The following is a 27,367-nucleotide window of genomic DNA, read 5'->3' as shown; positions in this document are numbered from 1 at the left end:
TCTGCATACGCAGAGCTGTTGCACCCACGGTGATTCATTCGCGGGAACCCGCTTCTATTTGCTGCTCCGATAATCGCGATGGGAAATACATTCGCGGTCGTTGGGAATCTCAGTCGTGTTATCATGAATCGTCATCCGGAAACGTGCTTGCCTCGTATATCCTTCAACAGTGGTTATAATTATTGTCTATATGTATATGTATATATGTATAATATATATATATATATATATATATATATATATATATCTATATATTTATAATTTCTACAAAACGCCTTGCCTCTTTCTCTGTCGTTTAGATATCACCACAACTTGGTCGCTCAGTCGTGATTTTACTCAAAAATTGCGGGGACGCTGCCCCTTCGACGAAGAGATCGCACACACACAGTTCTGCGGAGGTGTTTTTGATACAATTGAATGTGATACGAGCGGCGTTAGCCGCCTACGGGTTACCGATACTTCACAGCGGGATTGCTAGCGCACGCGAAGGAAATCTACAAGTTAAACCGCTTGCGTTCATCTCCGAACCGTGCTCTAAAAAAACACTATATTAAACTAAAAGGACGTGTACAAATGGATCCTTTAAATCAATCGCTCGTTTGATCGAAATCTTACGGGTAATATAAGGACGGCTTATAAATGGATATAGGTGTGTACAAAAGTACGTGTGTTCCAAGTCTAAGCACGACCGGCGAATATCAACAGCAGAGACTAAAACATTCACCACGCGACAGAAATGCAACGATCCGAACAGCCAAAGCGCAAGCTCTACGAACGCGAAGCGCAGACAATGCTCCTTTCTCAATTAACGAGAAGACGAATTCCCATCTCTTCGCTTCATATTACCGTGATCCCGGCGTCTTAACATTTTAACCGTCTATCATACATAATTAGCCTTCATCATGTCGTACATCGCGTTTACAATACGTCGGTCGCTGTGAACAATCGGGCTGATCTGTCAATCGCTGGGAATCATCGCGATAAATATATAAAATATTCTATTCAATAAATATCTCTATCTAATAAATATGTATACCGTGGAACTTTGTTCTCTTCTGTACAAATAATGCGCGAGCTATAAACACCGAAAAATGAGACTCATGTAGGCTGTGTAACTTCAAAACGGGAAAAAAAGAAAAAGAACTGCGACGAAACTTCGCGTACACGCATTCCCCTACGAGCGGACTCAATCAACGTAAATACGGAGAAGAAATCCATAGCGATTGCAAAAATCCCCTTAGATTATGTTATCAGTATCCATACAAACGTTTTAGTACAAACGATACTATGATACACTCGTTATATCATTATTGGAAATTTATGAAAGTGGTGGGTTATATGAAATCCGCTAGAACTGAGATTGCTTATTATATATATATATGTATATATGTATAGTACTAAGGTATTAGGTGTTTAAAATTTACCGTAATCGGTAGTCGGATATTGCATGTAATTTGGTGTTAACCGTTTAGCTTCTAGAAAACTCTGTGTACACGCGCCTCTCGCATATGATTCCCCGACTTTTCATCCCCCTCTCCTCCTCTTCCGTACCTCCACCGTCATCCTTTCGAAACGAACGGCTGATACATCGTCGGATTCGCATCGATTATAACGAACTTATTTGGTCGCAACGACTTGTCAACAATGTATCTAACGATCTAAAAATGGCGAATATATTAATTAAACATTTTCTCTTTTTCTGTATATGCTCTTACGGCAATCAATCCACAGAAGCGTCACTCTAACATTGTATCACACATCTCCCCTCCCAACCCCTCGAAGGCTCGAACAGCTGTCTCCGATAATTCACGAATATTCTAAATTCAAGAAGCAACCCCACCGACCCTCGAACGAAACACCCAATGACGTTCTCGAGAGCCCGCGACTAAATTGTACTATTTGATTGATCGCGACGCATCTAACACTACTTAAAAGAGCTTTAAGCCAATGTATGATAACGATACACAAGTGATGCAGTCAACGATCGCGCCTAAGTTACTCATGAAATACCGCGAAAACACGCCGCGCGTGTCGGATGAAAGAGGGTCGTGTCCCCACGAAGAGCACGCGATTCTCTTTATACCGAAGAAAGTCATGCGTGTCGTGCATAGAATACAATGGACGAAAGTGTCGCGCGCGTCTCTCTTAACGACATTAGCTTTGGAATATTCGCGTACAGCCGATATTTGATTACCCAGGTCGCAAGTAAGAACTACTATTTATACAAGCGTAGTATACAGCGTATATTACGCTTGCACGCGCAACTTCCTCTTACACACACAGACACTAAATGAATTGCGAGTAACTGAACGAGGATATACGCCTGACATATCAGCGACATATCACTCCTCTTGTCTCTCTCTCTCTCTCTCTCTCTCTTTCTCTCTCGCCCCTCTTGTCTTCGATTATAGCATGCGCTATATTGTGTAGAAATTTATATAACATTATCTGTAGTAGAGTAGTGATCACGAGACACGAGATCGAACCATAATCTCTGTTGTGTGCGTGCACATATACCTCTCAACGCTTAATTCGACGCTATGTATTTTGTACAATTCAGTAAATGCCGTCTCGGCGCTCGCGAGAACGAGCACATTTGCGAGCTGACGCGACGCGAACGAAACGCGATCGTTCGTGTCAACTGTCTGTAACGCGATCATGAAACATGAAGCTTTCCGCTCCGTTCTGCCTCTCTCCACATCGTCCTGCATGCGTCGGTATAAAATTCGCACAAACGTAAAAATCTTGGCCCGTTGAACTCAACGCTCGCGTCGCGAAATGCAAAAGCGTCGCTCGGACATTGTGTATATATATATATATATATATATATGTGTGTGTGTGTGTGTATGTGTGTGTGTGTGTATGTGTGTGTATACGTATGCCATGTTGTACAACAAAGATACGCAACTCAACGTCGTGCGAATGCTCTGTAAAAGATTTCCAAAAACCGTTGCCGTTGTCGACGTTGCTGGTCGGCTTGCTCTCATCGGAAGATCCGCGGTGAATTCCAGCGGCGCACGTCTCGACAACTTCCGCAGCAATCCTCGCGGAATCATGTGTATATATCGAAGACACCTAACACACTAGCGAGCTCTCTAGTGTGTTAGTCGCCTGTTTCATATGGTCTCCTGACTGTTGACCGACTGCGAGCTTCGGGACGTTTTGCGGCTGATCGGCTCCAGGTAGGCCGCCGGTGCCCAACCCTCCACGCCGGTGCCGATCAATTTCACGAACCACCAACCGGCACAGCCCACCTTGAGAAGCTCCAACGTGTCGCCCTCGCGCATTGTCACCTCCGACTGCCCCACTGCACAATAATCTGCCAATGCCACGTATCTTCCGCCCTGTAATCGTAAAATAAATAATTGTTAGTATATCAGGTACTTGAAGTGGTAATAATATTTCTTCATCCTGTATATATGTATATTGTTATTATAAACTATCTTATGATATACCACGTGTACCAAAAGTAAAGGTCATTCTACAATACGTGTCGTAAGTTGTAAGCCGTAAGAATTGGCGAATCACAATCAATTATTATAAAAATAATCGGCCATAATTGGTCAGTTCTTACGGCTTACAACTTACGACACGTATTGTAAAATGACCTTAACGGACCACCCTAATAACTCTTCAGTATTAAGTTTCAAGGAAAATGATCTGAATAAAAGTTGTAGGGATTTAAGTGAGCTACCTTACGATGACCTAAACTTTGACCTCGACCTCTATTTTCAAGGTCGTTTGAAAGTCAACTTGGGTTTTTTAAATGAGAACCTCCATTTTTCATTACATTATTTTTTTCTACCAATTAATTCGAACAACGTTTGTTTAAAACATTTTTTATTTGCCTAATGTTTTTTGAGATATTTGAGGAAGACTTGATAACTTTTTCAATATTGAACTTACGATATCTCGCTAACTATTTGTCAGAAGAAAAAGTGGTACTAGACTTTCTTGCTTTATTTAGTCTCAAGAATATATTGTTACAATAGTGCCCTAATTTTTGTTAATTTGATGATTTTGAAATTTCCAAAAGTCAATAAGTTGACAAAAGTCAGGGCGCTATTGTCAAAATATATTCTTGAGAGTAAATAGAGTAAAAAAGTCTAGTACCACTTTTTCTTCCGACAAATAGTTAGCGAGATATCGTAAGTTCAATATTGAAAAAATTATCAAGTCTTCCTCAAATATCTAAAAAAATATTAGGTAAATAAAAAAATGTTTTAGACAAAAGTTGTTTAAATTAATTAAATTTAAATTTAAATGGTAGAAAAAGATAGTGTAATAAAAAATAGATTCTCATTTAAAAAACACAAGTTGACCTTCAAATGAACTTGAAAATAGAGGTCGAGGTCAAAGTCATCATAAGGTAGTTCACTTAAATCCCTACACCTTTTATTCAGATCATTTTCCTTGAAACTTCAATACTGAAGAGTTATTAGGGTGGTCCGTTACTTTTGGGACGTGGTATAAATGTATAAGATTTTCTTCGCCAAAAGAAAACAGTTCGATTGTATACAAAGACTTACAGGTGCAGGTCCCGGGCTGTCAGCAAACGCGTCTTCCTCGTCGGTATTGCTGTTCTCCGAGCTCCAGGCTGCATCATCTTCCGTAGACTGTGATACGTCGGGCATATGCGATATAACGCTGTTGCCGTCGACGGATAACGTCCGCAAAGAGCCCGAAATGCTGCTTTGAGTTTCCCACGAGATCGTCTGTCGCAGCGGTCTTCACAGCAAAGAGAGAACAGAAGAGAGAATTAGAATATAATAAGAAAATAAAGAGTGTGATTACCATATTCTTCGGTTACACACTTGTGATTGGATTTTCCAAGAGCTGAATTCTGCTTGCCCTTGAGTTCGGCTAGCTGAGACATCAAGACGCCTTTAATCTGGCGCACCCAGGATTGCTTGACGTCGATACTGGGCGCCTGTATCGTGTGCACCTCAGCTCTGCCCTGCAGCCATATCTCGAATCGTCTGGCGTCGCCCTTCACCGATTCTGTCAAACCGATCTGTGACATCTGTAAAAATATCAAACGATTAAGATTAGGGGGATCATTCTTTCTTGAGTTGAAAGCTGCTGAATTTGATATATTGTACCTTCAAATATCTTTTAAAATGATACGTAGCTTTGTTGTGAGCTTGAGGCTTGCTGTGCTTACAAAATATCAGAGCCTTCTCATATAAGAAAATATGTCGCTGAGACGGTTTCAGTCGCAGCAGTCGCTCCCGCTTACTGCTGCTCCAAACACTGAACGAGCCTTGTAACAACAATTCACCCTGTGCGGTCAGGTCTCCCTGCGAGCGAATCGCAAGATACAATAAATGATAGAATACAAGAGTCAATGATTATGTAAAATTAAGGGATATGCTTACTCCGAAACCCGTTATTGCAGTTTGATGCATGCTGTCATTAACACACTTCAACACGACCAGCATGCAATCCAACGCTTCCTGTAGCTCAGTGCAACATGACGGCTCGTCGCTATACTTTAACAGATCCTTCAACAACAACTGGTACTTGGTGATACGTTGCACGGGCTTGAGAAGGTAGGCAGCGAGCGGCAACTTATGGCCGAGTTTCTGCTGACAGGCTGCGAGAAACTGCGGCTCGCCTTGTATCTGCTCGCGCAGCCGTTCCGAGCGCGGTATATTTTGACAATAATAACTGTACAGTCTAAAGAACATCTCGCGCTACAAACGTACACACGTGAAATTAGTCTGCGGCTCTAGATACGGCATAGCATTCGATATTATGTGACACCGTGGCGCGCGCTCACCCTTTGGACAAAGCACAGGGCGACGAGCTCAGTATTTGAGATGCAGTTCTCCAAGTCCCTCAAGAATGTCTCCCCGTGAAAAATATAAATATCTTCTAAATTGCCGAACAAAACGTCCGCCTTGCCGGTCAACGCCGCAGGTATCAAATGAACCATCGCCTCGTTCGACATTTCCATCTTATAGCCCTTGATTATCGAGCCGAGCTCGGCGACGTAGATTCGCTCAGTCTCCACAAGTTCCGCCAGGACATGGCCACGCTTTAAGCGCAAGGCTTCGACGTCCCGAGGCTCGCTCTCTGGCGACGAGGATTCTCCCTCTATAGGGCTCATCTCCATCTGAAACAAAGTCATGTTTTATGAATAAAAATCTGCATGACGTATATACCTTGCTGGATTTCTTTCTCGACAGCAAAACTGGGCTTTATCATTTTTGCCATAAGCACGAAAGAGATTACCTTTGGCATGGTGTTGGCTTTCTTCAAGACTCTGCCAGGTTTCACAGATTGAGGCAGTGATTGCAAGGGTTTGACTGGTTCTGGTGTGACAGTTTGCACTGGCCTGGCTGGCTTGATCAATTGCTGTTTTAGTGCCATTATTCTCTTGTCGCACATCAGAGATACGTCCTCTATCCTTTGAAGAACCTGCACGACGAATTCTGTCAACCTCACGAAGGAGCTCATATATTCATGAAATGAAAGATCTTCACAAATACACACCTGCGTAATAAGCGCCTTGGTTTCCGGCATCACGGAGTCCTGGAAGATGCATCGGGGATGATGAAACTCCTCTGCGGCTTCGATCAACTGCTGCAGCTCTTGAAGTGCCTGATCCGGCGGTGTGGTGCTGTTTTGCGACGCGAGCAATTCTATCCCTCGCGTGCACCAAGTGTTGGCCTACCGATCGATAACAAAGATATTAGAAACTTTCATTTGGCACGTGCAGGCACTACGAGAATGGAGGCGAAGCTTTTGAAACATAAAACGAACGTACCTTGTCTATACGCTCCATGAGCTCTCTGCACTTGGTCAGCATGTGCAATCGTCTCTCTAGTCTCTGACTAAGAATCGTACAGACTCTCTGTAGCTCCACGCACTTGGGCTCTACAACATCTGCCGGGCACTGATGCCTGCCAGACAATAGCTGTTGACCGGCGGATATCACCTCTTCCGCGCGGTCTATGTCTCCCTATAAACATATGTAATTATACTCATGCACGATGGAGATTTAAGACGATGCTATATAGAAAAATGAAGGTACTACGTGAACAATCATAGCATCTTTCTTATAGCCTCATTAAGAACTGTCTAAGGAACGTCTAAATATCGCTTCTGCCCGTGAGAAAAGAAATACACTATCGAGCGTGCAATGCAGAGCGAGAAATCATATATATGTATGCAATGATGATCATTCGCAAAAAAGTTACCATGCCATTATCGGACATGAATCAAATCTCTGCCGGGTATGTCCACCGGTTTCGAAAAGAAGAAAAAAGAAAAAAAACGATGACACTCATATGCGCGTGCAGCATTTCAAATAAAAAGAAAAGAAATATATATATATATATATATATATATATAATGTTTGTAGGAAAAGAAATCAAACGTTGAATTGTGTATGTAACGCATAATAGAGATTGTATTCATAGCGCCTACAGAAGAGCTTCTTGTAAAACGGAATGTTTTTCTAATCTGACTTCAATAAACGATATATAAGACTGAGAGATATATGCGAGATACGCTAAGATATCGACAAGTGTGTTTTAGAAAATGTATAAACTCTATTACAGAATACATGTATCTTGTTAAGTGGACTGTGCTTACCAAGACCCAAATCCACATGGTATGCAACAAATAGGACTATCGACAAAATGAGGAAAGCGGTGCAAAGTAACATTTGTGCATGATGTGCGTCATATATGTTACTGCTCGTGATCACGTTTCAAACCAGAATTTGCGTGTTATGAGACGGCATGTACATGTGAGTGTATTTCAATCGCATCGCCACATGTCCATGCAGTTTCACTGAAGAGCATCGTGACGAGAGAGAGAGATATTCGGTCGAGTTTTACGATAAATAAAAGTATACTGGTTTGAATGGTGTATCGTGGTGCTCTGAGTGCGACGTGTACATTCTCAAACTCGAAGTCAACAATGTGAAATCGCTTCCACCAGTTCATCGTGTGATCACATTATCTTCGTACCATCTGTACCGATAATGTGGGTCTACGATTTAACACTAAAACGACACAAATTGACTTGCTACAACGCAATTTTTATCCTTGCGATTTTATCTTGTACGCTATTTAGACACTAGAAAAGCGTTCCCGTTTGGCTCGCGAACTTTAGTCCAATATCTTGTCAGAAGAATAATCAGACATGTTGATCCTGACGACATACAGTTGTATCGGTTGTGTTTTCTGACTAAAAATGACACTAAGAGCTACGTACTCTGCATATTCGCTGGAACGCCGAAGTGTCGCATAACAATTGTTCCACTCTCGCTTGCGTCTCGCCGACTTCTGTCATTTCTTCCGCCGTCTTCAAGTGTTGATCCAACGTTGCTTGCAATTCTCGAAAATCTTGCTCAAACTGCCTCAGGGCCAGACAATGTCGCAAACGTGAGCTGTGGTGCGACCAGAATAAGTCGAAGGTTCGCTCAGTTTCTTCCAGCTGAACGAGTAGCCTGAAATTGAAAAAAAAGCTACGTTAAACATTATATGTAACAGTAGTATAACTATTATATATCTCGCTCAATATATTGCTTCGCAATATCAATCAATTATTTTTCGTAATATCAAATCAATTATTTTTAAAAATACGAAGACGTGAAATAAATGGCATCTATATCATGTTATCCATATTGTGTTTATTGTTGGTTATTGCATTTTGTCACGTTACCTTTCTACTGCGGCAACGTTGCCCAATCTATCAGCCGTTCCTTTCCCGGTTAACTGTCGCACGCTATCCAAGAGAGCTTCACCGTGCCTGGCAGCGCTGAGTATTTCTTCCTTTAATTCGTTGTATTCGGCCTGTTGCTGCGCCAATAATGTTGTCGTAGCAATAGTATTGTTCGGGAATTCCACTTCAGCTAGACGTCGCGTGAAGGAATCCAGCGCGAGAGACACGTCCTGCGTCATCGATGAGAATTTTTCCAGACTCTGCGAAAAAAGAACGATATAGAAAATGTGTGAAAATTACATCGTTAAATGTTAAATTTCATCATGTCTCTCGTACTTACGATTCTATTCTGTATCCAAGTGTGATGGCAATACGGCAGATCGCCGCCGAGTTGCTCAGTGAGCTGATCCTTCTCTATGAAATCGTGAAGCTCGGCGACATTAGCTAGGAATATGACTCGGAACTTAAAGTCCTCCCTAAACAATTTGTTCGACACCTCTGAGATAGCTTTCTGTAAGAACCCGGCGGGTCGCAGTACGTATGCGACATGCACCAAACCGGGAAAAAATGCCTGGAAAAAATACGGAATTCGTGATGAGAGATATTGCCAATCGTTAAGTAACTCACGGATAACAACACAGCGATAATTATAATATGTTCGGTGTGCTTACAGATATTTTTAAAAGAACCGTTTTCACCGAATTCCACTTGTCATTCCTTCGGTCGATTATCAAATGAAATCCGAGATCAGCTTCTTGCAACCTGGACATCAAATAAAATTAATTAAGCAAAGATATAGTTAGTAATAACATATAATAACATAAGATATGTTCATACGTCGGCACGGAAGTAAGGTAGAGCATGAGACGCTGGTAATCCAAATCGGTCAAGTTGTGAAAATTGCCATTGTCCGGAAACGTGATTATAGGGCATCCTTCTCGAGTTTTCCCTCCTAGAGAAAAGATTTCTTTTTTAATATATAAAAGGAAGCGTTTAAAAATACTCATCTTATTAAAAATCGATATAACTGAGTACATCTTATAATAGTAATACATATTTACCAGCGATAATAGCGTATTGCGCTTGGAGAAGATCCGCAACGTCCCGAACTGCTAAATCTCCATTTTCTATCTCACCTGTCATACTCTCTACATCTTCTGCAATTAAATATCTTTTATTATTATTAATATACCGTTATTTCCGAAAATATATTCTGACGACAATAATAATATAGAATGAATAAAATATTGGCATGATGTGTACAATTTTAACTTCAGAATTAAACATTCACATAAAATAGAGATTAATTAAAAATTTATATCAATCCTAAAATCTTTGCATATTTAAATATTTGTCATATACAATTATATGCACACAAATATACGATTATAATATAAATTCTTTGGCATATTATACATCAACACACATTTTCACAATAATTCAATTTTAATTTACCGCATATCTGAATTTCCTATTAGAATCTAAAACCGCGCAGCATCCTTTACACTATATTTAAAATAAAATGCACTCCATCATACATCACAATATTATTTTATGTTGAAAAATTTTAGCAATCTAATAATTTCCGTTGACAATCTCTTATGCAATGTTTACTGTGAATGCACGGCTCAGATCGCACTGGTGTACTGAATGTGAGTACCTGATCAGAGGTTGCACTCACATGACCTTGCTGATGCTACCAGGCTGAAACAGTTCCCTGCTATACCCACAATATTGCTGATATAACTGTAAACTAAGAGGTTCTCAAACGGAAGAATGATTTTAATTATAACACAAATCTTAGAAACAAAATTGCTAATTTGAATCTTGATTACTTTCAAACTCACGACAGTTAATATATACTCACGTACCAGTCTGTAATAAAAACAAAATTTTTTATAAAAAAGATTTTAGAGGAAAAATATATCAAAATCAGAAATCATTTATCAATAAGTTATTTCCAAATTCCTCATATAGTTATTAAATTTATATAACACATAAAATTATTTATAATTCTATATTTTGGAACAAATAATACTATGCTTCATATTACCTACAATATTTGCCTCAAGTTTAATTTTGATCTAAAGAATAATTAAGTAAACATTTTTAACATGTATATCTGTTAAGAATAAAATATGTAAATTATATATAATGTTTATACAATTCAAAATATAAATAGCATATATGAAGCGCGCTCGCGTTTATATGAATTGAGAACCACTGCTACTACTATGGTTGCTTGATTTCCATGTCAGGAATTTAAGGAAGATAAGTAATATCGGAATTCTTTTGCTTTTGGTACACCAGGTCATTGAACTTTTTACACAAAAATGACGACAGTTTCGTTTCCTGAAAAAAGTATATTTGTATTTTATTTTGAAAAGAAAAAAAAAAGAAAGAAAAGAAAGAAAAGACTATCACTCCTCTTTTTTAGATACATATTTTTATAAGAAATTTATCCTGATGAAAGATAAAATATTTTATAACATATGTTGCAAAAATTTTGGTTGTGTACATTTTAAACATATTTTAACATAATTTATTATTTTATTTTCATTGTCTTTATAGAGTATAATAAAAAATGAACACTAAACTATAAAAAGATAAGAACAGTTAAACATCGAAAACATTATGTTCTAAAAATAAAGGTATTTTATACAATCCATCTGTAATTATAACACATTCGTCACTATTATGATATGAATCTACGATTATTTGGCTAAGGATTCTTTTTTTATTGATGTATATCATAATATATATAATATTATGTATAAACTACCAACTTTTAAAACAAGATAATTTACAATATACTTACTCAGTTGAATAATGCAATAGAAGACATACATTCACAAAGACGACCTAATATAGGTACGGCGTGTGTAACTTGTACAAGATCTTATAATAATTTCGTACTACTTTTCCTTTTATATACTTATAATATGATATATTCATTCAATTCTAGATTCATATTTCTCCTTACTTACAAGTCTTAATGTGAGTTGCTTACTTCGTCTCAAAAGTATCAACAACTTGGTCTAGGCTCAAAGAGTAGGCATCGCTGCTACGAATCAAGATCTTAGCATAAGTATATATCACATTACATGCATACACGTATTATCGTTCGAAATCATCTTCATGTGCAGTCTTTCCAGTTTACATCGTGTTCGTTTTCGACAGCGCGATAGTTCTATTGAGCACTAACCCGCCTGTGGTAACCTGATAACTAACACCATCCCGCAATTTTCTGATAGGCGTCAGGAGAAACGTGTCGTTTTGCCCATCATTGGTTAATACTAACGGTAATATCGCGCCACCACTTTCCGGGGTAACTAAGTCAGCCTTAGGCGACTGTTGCTGACTGTCACTTTGCGTTGATGTCGAAGTCGACGTCGTGGTAGTCGTCTCGGGCTCCGTCTGAGAGTGATTCTGCGTAGTCTGGTTCCTTACCACAAATTCTAACTTGGCGAATTTCACCTGCGGAAACTGCACCTTCATAAATCGCCGGAACGTCGAGTAACCCATACTCTTTACATCGGGCGATATTATCTTACAATACTGAGTATACAGGTCGTGCACGGTTTTTCGAGTGATGTCTGGTGGTAAATGCAATGGTGCGTTTTTCGATAGCTTGGTTTTCTGCTTGGCCTCTTGACCCTCGATAAAATTCTTCAAGAACTCCGTAGCGATCTTGTATATGTCCAACGAGAAAGTATTGTGCGGAATTTTTCCATAATTGCCGTGCACGCGTGGTGTCACACCGTGCGTCATCAGATGTTTTCTGATGCGTTTGATCTGATAATGTGTACAATTTTCCAAGTACAGAAATGCATCCAAGCACACTCTGCGACCCTGATAAACATATTGTGCGCGTAACCTACGTCGCTCTGTGTGCCGGGCAGTTTGGTAAGGGTCTGTTAAGCACGCCATAGTGACACCCATTAGATACATGTCATGCTCAGCTTTGGTGAGTTCCGCTATGTTCAGTCTGTGTCTATAAACTACTTCGGGATTCAGATCCTTGAAACATTGATCGTCGATACACTCACAGCCTCTTTTGAAACGCTCCGCTACCTGTGCTGGACTATTCTCCAGATTGGTAGAATCATAACTTGGCTGACGCACGTTGCGATTCTTCTTGACTTTGATCTTAGTCTCGGACTTTGTCGACTTGTTAATGGATAAGTCTTCTTTGCACGCCTTTTGTTTCATCTACAATGTAAATGAACATTGTTAGCATATTCACTTTGGCATTACTTTATCATGTATAAAATAATTGTATTATTCATGAATATTATCATGAACACAATATTGATCCATATAAAAACATGTCAACATATCTTTATTTATATAGAAAGAATGTTATACACATTAAAATAGATATGAAATAGTATCTTGTTACACATATTAAAACGTCTTATTTCATGCTTAAAATAGACATGAATTAGTATTTCACTTAGTTTTCTTTATCTGTAAAAAATAATTGCATTAAATACATAAATACATAAAATGCATATTTTACCTTTGTATCCATATTGATCACTTCTGATTCCTTGGCTGGTCTATTTTTATCAGCAATTACACTCTCTATTGTATTATATTCTGTTTGCTCTATCGCTTCATCTTCTCTTAATATTGCTTCCATGATGTCCATTGATTTAAGTAATAGCTGTTGTATTTATAATTCCTCAATCTATCTGTCATAAAAAGATATGTCCTAATAAATTGTGCCAAATAAAATTTACAGCAAACTTAATAATAAAAATTTGTAGTAATATTAAAATTTAAAGCACCACAATACAATATCAGAGTAATACTATGCCTTGTATGAAAATATATCTAAAGTTCAGCAATGCAATATGAGTGACATATACTGTAACAACAAATTAATAATAGAATTAATAATAGATCATATCATGTTTATAATTATACTTTACAAAATGAATATTTCTAATATATTTCTAAAAAAAATATATTACTTTTAGAAAAACAAATTAGTAAAGAGATAAATTTGAAAAAAATTAAATTTATTGCCCTAATCATCCTAGTTATACTTTTTACACTTTGCTATATATATATATATATCTTTTCTTCCTTCAAAGTTTAAATATATTAATTTCCTATGTCATTCTATGTATAAGAAGTATAAGAAAGTGCAACTTTATTATGGAACTACTTAATATATATAGAATAAAAACATTTATTAAATTTTAAATAAAGACGAAAGGAGAATCATAATAACATATGCAATGTTTTCAGCTGAAAAGATAATAAATTTCTTTAGTACCTTTTTAGTTTCACTTTATGCACATTGAAGGGATAAAAAATGTATACTTGATATTCAGAGAAAAAAATATACATAAAAGAAAAGAGATAGAAAGAAAAAAGGAAGAAGAGAGAAAGAGAGAGAGAGAGAGAGAGAGAGAGAGAGAGAGAGAGAGAGAGAGAGAGAGAGAGAGAGAGAGAGAGAGAAATAGTAAAGGAGTACACAAAGTGTAGCTGAAAGGAGCAGGGAACTAAGGTCGAGAATCGCTGATCGCGCCCCTCAGTCTCCAACTTTCGTCTCTAAAGCGTACCATGTTGTCGACTACACTTACCGTTGTTTGATCTTGTACAGTGAGCACCACGTTTAGGACAAGTCCGGCTATCGTTTGACGAGCTTCCAGTCCACGAAACTGCTCTTAGCAAGCTCGATCCCGAGCTATTCACGATAAATCACACCGTATTCACCAGCCAACACACCCGACGATATGGCGAACGATAGTTCGTGTTATTAGGTAGAGGGGACAGCACTTGCCCAGGGCCGTACGCGAAATGTGCGTCGATTTATAACGTCGCAAAAATAGTCGCGGACATATTTGAAATAGCTCCCTTCATATAGACACATTTAATCACGTTAATCATATTGTTCGATAAGAATAAATTTCTCGTAGTATATGCGATATCGAGATGAATAATCGATTGTTATTTTAAACCAAGATTTGAGATGCCGAAAATATAAAAGTAATTTAAGTTTTGAAGTAGAATGAGTAAAGAAAATTGTACGAATTTATCCTGCTAATGAAATATGAACATGAATCTTAAATTTTATCCATTCATATTAAAATGAAATATTTAATTATTAATAACCATTTAATTTTTTAAATTACATTGGCTATGTTATTAATGTTCTGCGATGAGAAAGTATTGATTAATCAAATTTGATTTCTTTATACACACCTTCCTTGTACGATAAATATATACTCAGCGTTTAATTATTAATTACAACTCAACTTTCCAGAACTCGGAACATAATGGAAAATGAAAAACTTCGAGTAATTTACATTACCAAGCCAAAAGATCGATAAAAGCCTGCTAAACAAAAAGAAAAAAAATCTCAAGGATGCTGATCAATATCTGTTCTACAAGAATTATTAATATAATGCACATTAAATGCGACTAACTTGTTCGTGAATTTTAACGCAATTTCGATATCGGGAAAAGATATCCCGATTCTCCTCCGGCAATCCCGGCGGAGGCGGAAGCGAACATGCGGATTATTGATTGATGAAAGGGTGCAGATACAGCCCTGGTGAACTCCCTTCCCCTGGCAACGCGCAAGGAGCGCAATCGTGCGAGGGGAGGCAGTCTAGAGACTACATATGCATGTACAATGCACATCATGCCACGACGGTGAGCACGCTCCAAATAGCACGCACCACATGCGAAGAGAGCCGTTCGACGTGTGGACACTTGAGAGTCCACTCTGGACGAACCATAATTCGGTATCGGACTATAACTTTAAGCATGTTCCATTCATATCGGTCATTCCCTGGCCGAAATTCGTCTATCAATAATAATCAAGTTTTTCGGACATAAAGAGTCCGCAAAGATAATAAATACACCTGCGAAATATTCGATTTTCGCGTAAGATGAATGATGAAGTGTTGTGCAAAAATTAAACGGTTTACAAGGTAAAAGAAATAAAAAAAAAGAAGATAAAGACATTTCAGACAATTTGTAGCTAAATGAACGATATAAAAATCTGTAACATGACCTGTTGGAGATATTCGCGTAAGATGAATGATGAAGTGTTGTGCAAAAATTAAATGGCTTACAAGATAAAAGAAATAAAGAAAAAAAAAGAAGATAAAGATGTTTCAGACAATTTGTAGCCAAACGGACGATATAAAAATCTGTAACATGACCTGTTGGAGATATTTGCGTTTGACGGTCTAAGCGTAATGTTTGCGCACAACATCGGACAAAAGATAATTTGCGCAGGTGTCGCACTCACCTCGGGACGGCGACGTAACTGATCCGCGTATTTTGTCATCGCGGTCCCTCGATCAAGTCTCGGCTATTGAATCGCGGCTCTTACCGTAAATCCTCTTTTCCGCCTGCGGCCGTGAGGATCCACAGCGACGAATGACCCGCGGACTCGTACAATAGCACGAGTTATCGTTCATCGCGCACAAGTCGCGACGGTTCTTCGTGTCGCCGGAGTGAAAAACATTCGCGCGCGGCGTCTCGCTGCAAATGAAAACGGCAAATTCGCCGACACGTTTGTACTTTCAAATACGCGCCTTCCCTTTTCTGAAGCGATAAGGCTATCTTTAGAACAACGCTGATTCGATGCTGAAGAAAGAAGAAAAATTCGCTCGACCGAGTCGCGCTGTTTCGCTTGACCAAACGATCGTAACGATAAAAAATATAGCACACATCATTCTTTTCCATTCGCGAGCGTTTTACGAGGCGGCATGAGCGGCGGGAGGTGCGGGGGGAAGTCGCAGCGCCGGCGACGGAAACAATGATGATAATAAAGACAAAGAGTGACGATGTAAGTTCGGTGACGCGATACGCGGCAGTTTAATTTCGCCGCGAAACTGCGTGCAATCGGCTCTCCTGCGACGCACGACAATGTCGTCCCGCCGCGCCGCGCCACGCCGGCGAGGATTGTGCGAGGACATATAGCAATGCGACTCAAACCTGTGCATTTGGTGGAGCAGTGTTGATGGCAGGGACAATTGCAGCTATGCACTGACTTTCGGCGGAGAATCATCTTGGCTTGCCGCTCCTGGTGTCCGATACTTATCGTATTGTCACGGAGTGTTGCAACTTGTACAATGGAGCGCCGTACAATCAACAACACTCCGTCGCGACGAGGAGCAGCGACGGCGACCGGGCTACAGTTCGTTCCACGTGGCGACTTAAATCGCCGCTCATTTCACCGCGGGGCCGAGAAGCTCTTTTTCTCCCTTCCACGCTTGTCGTCAGCACACTCGCCGGTCCCTAAATAATTTCCCCGTTGTGCATCATTGTCGTCGCGGGCGGAAAAACTGTCGCAGCGCTATTGTGCACGGCCGAGACCGCGAGGCGAAACGTCGGAATGCGATGTACAGGCGGGTACCGAGAAAATTGTTCGATAACATTTCGTGGTAATGTTATTTTTCATAGAAAGTAGAAATAGAGAGGAGTCGTAGCCCCTGATAGTGTAAATGATAAGGTTGTCGCGGTATTGATCCTTTCTTCATGATGGTTATTCGGATGCTAGTAATCTTTCCTCGACAAAGATAAGAGTGGACGACTTTTCTCGCGGTGTTAAAGGTATCCGCAAGTCTCAATGTTGGAAAAAGTACGCTCGGAAGTGTCGGATAAGATACTGCTATTTCAATTTTACGTTACGTTACCGTAAACCTCGATACCTTATCGCACTTCGATCCGGATGCAATTGTTAAGGAATAAAAGGAAACGAGGCTTCCTGTACATCGCTGTGCCGACGTTGTGCAACGAGGATCGGTGCACAATATCGCAAGAGACGGACATTCGCGATGCGGCGGACGAGACGAAATTCGCCGGCAGCAGAGGTTCGCTCGACGAGTTATTACCGTCATTGTAATTAAACGCTGCGCGATAATATCGGTTATTCTGACCAGCGCTATGCAAGTAGGCTGAGGATTCTACAGGCGTCTTCAAATCTGGCGGAACCGCGGGGGGATCCCTGGGAAAGCGTTTAGCTCGTTCGGCCCGAACGTTCTCTTTCGTTTCGTTCCCTTTCTCTCTTTTTTTTAGACGAACAGTGACTGAGCGATTCTTTCGACTTACCCTGTATACCGAACATTGTCAGCTAATGTATAGTTCACTATATCGTCAATTAGCGTTACGACACACACTTGTTATCCTCTCTGTTTGGTCTGCGTCGTCATACGCAAAACTTAGCGACGTTGCGAACGTCCTCGCTGTGATTCTCTTCGAATGTGGCGCGGACTGCGATTTAAATCCCTGAGAGATTAAAACCTCGCTCGGAGATTTTCCTTCTCTCAGAGAACGGCAGATCGATAACAGTCAAATCCGTAAATAATTATCAATAAATGTACGTACAATAAATATATTTAGCCGAATGATATTTTTCCTTCCACAGAAAAAAAAAAAAACACGACCGATTGCCTATTTTGACAACTTGGATCTTGCGACGATCCGTCGAGAACAATAACGACCGATACTAATCTCCGTTTTCTCGATAAATGGAGATATATACAAGCGTAGATAATTGTACTCTATTTTTAAACGTTTAATTATACGCTTCTAATCTTCATTGATTCGGCGATATATTATTAATGCGTATTCCGCAGAGCGTATTCGAAATTTCTCCTCGGCGCCGCTGAGGCCGGCAATGGGTACGAGACAATGGGGTACTTTATCTCGCCGCTCCATTTACAGTCAATTACATCTCCGTATACCGACACGAGGCGAATGTGCACAGCGCCTCGTCGCTTCACGCTCGACAGTTCGCCACGGGATGCACCAGCCACGTTGCAACGCGCGCGCGGGAGCGCCTCATCAAAGTTGCACGAGGGTTCTTTTTGATCGATACCGATGTACACGGCAGCAACGTCCAGCAAAACCCTGTCGCGAAGCGGGGGACGCCCGCACATTAATCGTTCCCGGCCGGCTGCAGTTTTCGATAAATATATAGCGCAATATCGATTCGAAAATTCGACTTCGAATTCAAGTCGCATGAATCACACCGGCAACTCTCAACTACGAGAAAGCTTATCGGTAATTGATGATAATTGTCGACAATTCCCGGTGTCACCGGCGAAAATTGGCATCCTTAATCCTCCCTGATCGACGTCGGACAAACTTCTCGTCAGCGACGAAAAAATCTATAATTATTCGCTGCGAACGAGCGAGGAGGGGACGGCGGAGACCGAGCTTAAAATCGGCCGCGATTAATGAAAGAACGGCGGTGAAACTTTAAAGTGTAAAATATCACGAATGCGCTGGATAAATGCACGGCTATTGTGCGTATATTCGTGCGGTGGAGCCCTTATCACGCTCGCGACATTTTGCCGGCGTGACTCTTATCGCATCACCCGCGGGATTCCGGCCGGTTAACTTTTATCGCGCTCGGGAGATTTGCCGGGCGATTTACGTCGCGGGGACATATTCCGGCGGATAATTCGCCACGGTCGACAGTAATCATACAAATTTACCGAGCGTTCCCATTCTCCGGGTCTCCTCGCCTCGCGTACTTCCGCGTCTCGAGACTTGCCGCCCACCCGGTATACACACTCCGTGCGTATATACGCCGCTACACCGGCCTCGTTGATAAGCTATCGTGTTAATAGCCGCGAGACAATATTCGGTGGTCAATACCTTGAGAGGCGCGTTCGCCGGCTATAGGCTGTTTCACAATTTCGCGTCGCGACGGTATAATTGCCGGGAGGACTCGCGCCGGTCTTCAACCGCGATGGGGCTGCTGCGACACACCCCACGATTGCTCCGGGATTCCTGCATGCGATCGAGATAAATATTGGAACGCAAATTTGTAAAGGACTTTTGGCAAGTAATCGCTCCCTAGACGTCGGGATCTTCCGCTGGGAATCTATCTATCTCTCTCTCTCTCTCTCTTCCTCAAGGAAGACGACCGTTGTCGCAGGGTCAATGTCTGGCTGCTGTCTTCCGCGCGCCGCTCTCGGGCGATACATTGCATAAGAAACTTTGCAACAACACACGGCCGTTGTGCTATACGTGGGAATCATCGTTAATAAGTGTTTCCGCTAATTATAATCTTTAGCGTGCACCTAACACTATTAAGGCCTCATAAATTCGCTTCCGCGACGCTTTCCCACGGGATCCCGCGAGCCGCGAGAGCCGGGTCAGATATCGCTTTACTGCCATTGCAAATCCTTCCCGTGATCACTCACACCGTCGTTGTCGTCCTCGTCGTCGCCGTCTCTCCCCGATGATCCTCCGAGTCGCGATGTCGCCGACGATGATGTCGCGGCCGAGCGCGCGCGTTCGATGACTGCGCCTCGCGACTCGTTTGCGCGATACTCCGCGCGTCTATTTCCGTCGACTACAACCTCGGACTTCCTTCAAGCCGTTCTCACTGGACGAGTTACTCCGTCGCACAAAAAGCCGCGTCGTCGGCCTGTGCCCGCCCGCGCACGTGCCTTATATACCGCGGCCGATCGCGAGTGACGTTTGCTCGAAGAAACGAGTCGGAGAAGCGGTCGCGGCGTGGTGATCACCGGCGTCGCGCGAAAAAATTCGGCGACACGCGGCGACGTCGTCGGTAGCGGACGTTCCGGCGCATCGTACGCACATACACCCGTTGACACTCCGTGTGATCGATAGAATCGTACGCGCCGCCGGCGGCGGCGGCGGCGTCGGCGGCGGCGACGGAGGTGGAGGTGGAGGTAGCGACGGCGGCAGGAGCAGGCAGGAGCGGCAACGACGACGTGGAAGTGGCGAGGGTGACGGTGTTCTCGGATTCCCGGCCGATATACGCAGGTGTATTCGCACGATGACCTCGCGGAGAGAGTGAGGCGGAGACCGGCGTCGTCGTACCCGTAGAAAAGATCGCGAACTTACGGTCAGCCGAAGGCGAAAAGCTCCGAAGCGCGGAGTCGTCGCGGCTCGACGGACGCAGTCCGGTCGCGATGCAGCTGCAACGCGGCGCCATGACGCGCCGACGACGCAGGCTCGTAATTGCGGTCAACTCGGGCCTCGAGGATAACGAGACTCTTGTGCATTTTTTGCAGTGCAGACAGTATTATACTAGGAGCTTTGTTCCTTTTCCTTTCAACGCTATATCCCAATCAGGAAGAAAATATTTAAAAAATGTTCTTAAAAATATTAACAAAACGTTTAAAAACATTTTTAAAACGTTAAAAATAATTTTAAACGAGCTCTATTACAGAAAAATAAATATTAAATACATATTAAATAAACGTTAAATATTTCTTTTAAAACATCATTTTAAATAAAGAATTAATGTAAATAAACGTTAAATAAATATTTTTGGTAGAATGACTATGGAAGAAATGTGGAAAAAATGTAAAATAAATATTTAAAAAACGTTAAAAAAATATTGTCTGTTAATTGGGATTATTTAAGCTTTTTTAGAATGCTCTTTTCACAAGTATCATTTGTTACTCTATCATTGGATTTAGAACAAAGATAGAATTTCGTCGTTTGTGTTGACGTGTTACCCAATGGAAAACTCGTTTCATTCTATCTGCAGAAAATGCAGTTTTAGGCTTGTGCAGTTTAAAAGCTAAGGCAGAGAGATTTTAGCTTGTTCAGCTGAAAAGAACGGATAGTGAGATTGAATGTAAGCAAAACATAATCGTTGAAATTTATTTTTCTCCCGGGGAAAGGAGACGTGAAGCAAATCATTGTCGATGAAATATGCGACTGCGAAGATTACTTGGCAATATTACAAATACAAACATCTCGCATTTTTCCTGTTGGGAATTTTAAGAGTGAAGCACCCATCATAGTTACAACCCTGACAGGCGGTGGAGGGCGAGTGCAAGAGAGAAGCACCAATGGCGAGCGGGCCGAGTCAGCGAGGGGGGACGATACACGTGACTCGCGGCGTGTGGCTGTCAAAATCTCAAGATTGCATTTACACGCATCGCGCGATTTTTTTTGCTGACGACTTCGCATGGTCGGTTCCTCGAAAACGGAGCATGCGAAAAATGATGCCGATGATTAATTTCCGTGGCGAGGGAAACGCTTCTACTTTCGAACTTTCTTTCCGTCGCGGTTGCGCCTCCGAAACGCTTAAACATGCATAACTACCTCGGTAAGAACTATGGAGGAAGCCGTTACGTGGTGCAAGAGGATTAATTTGAGCTAATGAGATATTCTAGTATCCTCGAACATTCACTTTGCGTATCTTGGAATTCAAGAGAAGGGAAAATCACGAGTAAAATTAAGAACGCGAAAAAAGCCTGAGATATGAAAATAATTTCTCACCTGAGCGAAAAGTTTATATATATACAACACAAACTCGCGACCTGGAAACTAGATATGAGAATTATTTATCGTGCGGGCGAGCAAAATGCAATCTATGCGAATAATAATTTTCGATTCAGCGAATGAAAACGCGGAGGTCAGAATATATTTGAAGGACGAATTAAGAAATCCACGTTCTCGCGACCGCCGCGCCGTCACCGAATAGAACGTTAATTAATTTTACAAGTCGCCCCGGAACGAACGAACAACGTGGTTCACGTCACGCGACGGAAGATATTTCGCGAGATGACGTTAACCGATTATTCACTCTATCGGACGGCAAAATTGATTTATCATCGTCGTCGTCAAAGACCCGGCGGTAATTTGCAAGCGGCGGGAAAAATTGACGAGGGACGCTTAATAGAGCGCTGAATTAATACTCGTAAACTGATTATATCGCCGTCCGATAAAGCTGTAATCGGCTCCGGTGAAAATGTAATCATTCCGAGGAGGAATGCGGGCGCGGATATCGGCGGGACATATCGAGATGGATTATTATTAATGCGTAATGCGACGCCTCACTAATTGTCACAACGTCGATGCGCGGATAAAAGAACTGTCGATTCTATTATTTACGGATCAATAACGTGCGTGAATTCCGCAAATCAATCCATAATTCATCGTCGGATGTGCAAATGAAAGGCAAACACGCGGAAGGAACTCGGGAATATAATCGACGATGGAAAAGTCGATAGGTAAATTAGCGCGAATCAATCGTTATTTAACGTGAGTGATTCAAACTCGACTTCCGTCCAGCTATTTTCTAAGAATGTTCAAAGCGCAGGATCCGACGGAGACATCGCACCGGCTTTCATCGCGTCCATTAAATCACAGAAGAAATGAGTAATTTGCACAGTGCCGTGTATATTACACCCGAAGATTCTACAATGGTACTTGAAATTCGACGAGATCTGCAGAGCTGAAGCAGAACGAAGATTTTGACTCGGGTGTCTCCTCGTCAATGGCATTTGGATCAAAGGACTCGCGAAAGGTAAACGCGCGAAAATCGATACGCGTCATACGCGATTTCACGAACAGAATATGATGTGGTCGAGCGATCGCTCTCGCATCCCGGTGAGCACGTCGAGCTTTTAATCAATCGAAACCATCTCCACTCCATGTCACACGTCGGCGGACGAATAATGAAGCGCGGCCGTCAGCCGGCGGTGTCGTCGGACTTAAATCAGGATTCAATCGAGAAGCACACCTTTAGCCGCGCAAATGAGAGAAACCGGCGCGGCGGCGGAGTTCGACGCGGGGAAAATGATAATAAAAGTTTGAGCGCCGCGAAAAATAGCCGGGAAGGCCATTCCGTATCTCTAAGGACGTCGCGCACGAATTCACACACTCGACATGTGTCACGTGATCCTCTCATCGTACACGTTTCATCCACCCTAATCCTTGTCCACGATCCGCTGTATAAAAATCCCCCCCGATGTTTTGCGTGATCGCGGCACTTTCAAGGGACAACGTAATAATGACGGCATCAAGGACGAAGGGACAAAGAGAGAGTATAGTGATAATGTTTACGCGGAATTGTATGGAATACGACGTGAAAATAAGACAGGACGAAAGTCTGAGATGGATAAGTCGCTCGCGGAGCCTTCGTGTTCCTCGAGAGTGAGGAAGGCGCGGAACCCTTTCCCTTTGATCCCTCTCGCACACGTTAACGAATCGATATAAAAAAGCTAATATTTTCATTTTGCGTGAGAAGTGACGGGAGAGCGTGCGAGGCGAGGAATTGCTCGTAGCAACGGAAAATCAAATTCCCGTCGGAGGCGAACCCTACTGGAAACCCTTTGAGCTCTTTGACCCAGTATGGCCAATTGCGCCGAATTACAGGAACATACTAGGACGGGAATGCCCCGGCGCGCACGTCGGCTGAAATTTAAATCCGCTCTCGGAAGGGCGAAGCTCTCTCGGAAAACCTTCGGAGCCCTTCGATCCGTTCAACAGCCCGGCGACGCAACGCGATGTATAGCACGGAACTGTCTATTTTTTCCTGTAATAATCCATCTCGTTTTAGGACAGCCATGTTGTCCTATATTTTGTCTTGTTTCTCTTTCCGCCCCGAGTAATGAGCACACGCCCGTCGTGTTTCACAAATTCAAAAAGTACGAAAACAAAGTAAAAGCAGAACAATTCCGAGCAATTGTCATCTCAATTACGTTTCTTACATTCCGCTACGCGCGATTTTCCGCATTTTCGCATTTCCGCCTCTTCAAAAATCCACAGCTCTGACATGTGTGTGTGTGTGTATTATGCGGTGATACACGACATATCTCTTTAAATAAGGAGTTTTTGCAATATACCGTCTCTCTCAAATAAATGGTAAACATTGATCGTGAACGTTATTTGCGTTTAACGAATAATGTCGCCATGTACGCGACGCGGCGAATCATTCACGGCGGCATTCACGATCAATGTTTACCGTTTACTCCGAGAGACAGTGTCGCAAAAACTCCCTAACATCAACACAAAAACGCAAACGCATCACGTGAAAATAGGCACGAAAAGGTTGCGAATGCAAGAGCGAACAGCCGCAATTTCGCCGCACGCGGAATCGAGGCAATTCCGGAGCCGCCGGTCTCAGGCGCAGCTCTCTTAAAAGGTGCATATCACGACACACATGCAACAATGCAAGCTGGTAGAGTGCAGATTTAATCGCGCGCACTGTGCAGGCATGTTGTGTCGTGTGTGCACCGGAAACTCGAGCCGCGCATCGAGAATCGCGCGAGAATCTTCTCGGCGGAGCCCTTCGATCAATTTCATAACCCGATCCAACGGTGTAACAATGTAGCTCGGCGCGCTGCGCAATTAAGCGCACGCGGCGCCGGAAATTCAAACCCCGTAATAGATGTCTAAGACCTTCGTGATCGAGTGAGAGGGACCGCACGGGACCATCGAGATCCATCCGACGCAACGTGGACAACGGCGACGACGTTGATGTCGCGGCGCGGTCGCGCGATGTTAATCACCAGAACCTTCGTTTCTCTCGCGACGCGACGGTCGCGAGATCTCCTCGAAGCCCCTTCGATCGACGCCCGACGTGTCCGTCGACTCGACAGAATGTGACGCAACCGAGTTGCACTTGCACCTCGCGCAGGGCTAACCGCAGCAAGTGACGCAAATTCAAACCGCGCGTCCGGACGCGTTCGGTGTTGGCCGGACTCGCGGCGCGAGTCGCTATCATGTAACTCGCACTTTCCGCTCGTTCTGGAGGAGTGACGCAAAATACAAATTGCGCGCCTCACGCCGACCGAGTCTTCCTCGAGAGCTTCTCTCGATGCCGGCGCGGCGACGCGGCCAAGCGTGCCTCGCCGATATGCAATCGACGGTGCGATCGGGTAACCTCTACTTCTTGGAACCGGTTGCCAGCGGGAACGCTGGCTCGACTCGGCCAGCGGGTTCACTCGAGAAAATCTTCTTACCGCGACTAACGACTATCGCTCAGAGAAGGGTGACGGGTTGCCGAAGCGAGCTTGCTCACGCGACCTGAACTTTCGTCATGACCGGAGAAGAGAGAGGACGAGGAAATTCAAAACCCCGCGGGTCGGCGAGTGACCGCGAGGCGCACTCCCTCTCTCCCTCGCTCCTCTCGCTCGCTCTCTCTCTCTCTTTCTCTCTCTCTTTCTCTCTTCTCCTATCGCTCCCTTTCACACTCGCACACTCTTTCCTTCTGGCTTTGCCACCCGGGTCGTTCTCTCGAACGAACGTACGATCGAACAAACAAATTCTCACCTGCGTCGAGCATCTCCAGATCCAGGTTGCCGCTGCGACTGTGACTGATGCTGCTACTGCCGCAGGCGTTGTAGCCGGACGGGACTGGTGGCGGCGGGTGCTGGCCAGTGTCCTCCATCGCCCGGGAGGCGCTACGCTTGAATTGCTCCAGGAAGCTGTCGATCTGGTTCTCGATACTGGTGGGCGAGCTGGCCATCTTCGTGGCCGCGTTGGCCGGTATCCGCCGGGACCGCGCGCGCTAAGCCGATCAGCCGCGACGACGTGCGATCTCGCACGTGCGAGATCGGTCCTTGCAACCCGCTCGTCCTCACTCGGTTCGCGGTACCGGCCAGGAAGACGGCAGCGAAGAGGGAAAGAAAGAGAAAGATAGAGAAAAAAGAAGGAGAGAGAGAAAAATAGACAGACGAAGAATAAGAGAATAGAGAGATAGAGATAGAGAGAGAGAGAGAAAGAGAGAGAGAGAGAGAGAGAGAGAAAGAGAGAGAGAGAGAGAGAGAGAGAGAGAGAGAGAGAGAGAGAGAGAGAGAGAGAGAGAGAGAGAGAGACACAGAGACAGACAGATAAGTAGGCAGAGAGACGAACCACGACGGCTACATCGTAGAATCGCTGCGAGCGCGCGTCTACGCACTTGCTGGTCGTCGTCGTCGCCGTGCACGTCGACGTTTACCAGGGAGGGTTAACGGCGCGAAGGCGGCTGCCCAGCGGCCCCTGACGCACCTCGTCCCGCTTTACGCCGCATGTCTGTTGCCGCGCCACTCCGCCGCACCGTTCCGCAACGTCTCGTTCCGCCCGTCACTGCGCACCATCAGCCGTCCGCCGTCGCACTCGTGTATATGAGGAACCGTGGAACTGAAACGTCGCAGCGGCGGCGCCGCCGCTGCGCCGTCCACACGATAGATGGCGCATGCGTACAGTCACGTTGCGGAGGTCACGTGATTCGAAGACTCCCGGTTGAAATTCGCCGCATTGTTTGAAATGAGGGATCAAGCGCGATCGTCTCTCGATTAATCGATACTGAGGGACGATCGAGAAGTCGATTGTTATCAGCGGACTTGAGGAGATTGTAGTAGCAATGGAATCGCAGCTTCGGGATATGAAAAGTGGTAATAATCAATGTTCTAACATTTTGGAGAGAGTGTAACATTGTAAATTGAACGATTGCAGACGTGTGTATGTGTGTGTGTGTATGTGTGTGTGCGCGCGCGATTGTTCATTCGTCACTCGTCCGTGCAAAATATAAAGGATAACATTTGCTTCTGTTGCATTTGCGAGCACGAGCTTGTTCTATTTTTACGTCGAAGCGATAAAAGTTAGTCTCGGTGAGAGTTCATTGGGAAAAATATTATTTTAATTTATTTGCCTCTTAGCGTCGTTCACACGTTCGTGAGATCCAAGACCCTGAATACGGATCTTGTATCTCAAATGCTTTCGGTACGACGATCCTGGTAGTTTGGTAACTTTTATTGTAAAATATAAGTCACTTTTAAAATAAATATCGATCACAATGCTTGCATCTTGTATGATTATACAAGATGCCAGTGCAAAATATCGAAAGGAGACGATTCCAAAGTCGCAACGAGTAACTAGCATCAGAATTTATACTATTAACATAACTTAGATGGATAATTATATTTATATAATTTATACAAACTGAATA

General features: G+C 43.1%; 1 protein-coding gene across 5 annotated transcripts; it reads right to left on the bottom strand.

Annotated features, from left to right (window-relative positions):
- Positions 1-248: 248 nt before the first annotated feature.
- Positions 249-26,517, bottom strand: LOC105190060 (guanine nucleotide exchange factor DBS). Of its 5 annotated transcripts, none has more exons than XM_025298738.1 (17): positions 25,711-25,804; positions 16,648-16,950; positions 9,741-9,836; positions 9,517-9,631; positions 9,351-9,441; positions 9,020-9,250; positions 8,680-8,939; positions 8,230-8,464; positions 6,773-6,967; positions 6,499-6,675; positions 6,238-6,423; positions 5,783-6,118; positions 5,379-5,696; positions 5,103-5,300; positions 4,815-5,023; positions 4,530-4,728; positions 249-3,344 (listed from the first exon to the last, which is right to left on the bottom strand). In XM_025298738.1, the coding sequence occupies exons 2-17, from the start codon at positions 16,718-16,720 to the stop codon at positions 3,117-3,119; spliced, it is 3,147 nt and encodes a 1,048-aa protein (XP_025154523.1). In that variant the 5' UTR covers positions 16,721-16,950; positions 25,711-25,804; the 3' UTR covers positions 249-3,116. The 5 variants fall into 5 exon arrangements, with proteins under 5 accessions (XP_025154523.1, XP_019700153.1, XP_025154529.1 ...); XM_019844594.2 differs by lacking the exon at positions 25,711-25,804 and adding an exon at positions 19,869-20,581; XM_025298744.1 differs by lacking the exon at positions 25,711-25,804 and adding an exon at positions 20,539-20,554.
- Between the last annotated feature and the right edge of the window lie 850 nt (positions 26,518-27,367).

Source organism: Harpegnathos saltator, unplaced genomic scaffold, assembly GCF_003227715.2.
Source record: "Harpegnathos saltator strain DR-91 unplaced genomic scaffold, Hsal_v8.6 scaffold103, whole genome shotgun sequence".
NCBI classification, from domain to species: domain Eukaryota; kingdom Metazoa; phylum Arthropoda; class Insecta; order Hymenoptera; family Formicidae; genus Harpegnathos; species Harpegnathos saltator.
Note: the sequence above shows the minus strand (reverse complement) of the source record. Positions and strands in the feature narration are given on the sequence as shown.

Bases quoted from the DNA above. Each gene is read 5' to 3' on its own strand.
- LOC105190060 (XM_025298724.1), bottom strand. From the start codon at position 25,906: ATGGCCAGCTCGCCCACCAGTATCGAGAACCAGATCGACAGCTTCCTG. The intron at 9,837-25,710 runs GTGAGAATTTGT...ATTTAATTGCAG, and splicing joins TCTGGAGATGCTCGACGCAG to AAGATGTAGAGAGTATGACA. The intron at 6,424-6,498 runs GTGTGTATTTGT...TTCGTCGTGCAG, and splicing joins CCAAGGCGCTTATTACGCAG to GTTCTTCAAAGGATAGAGGA.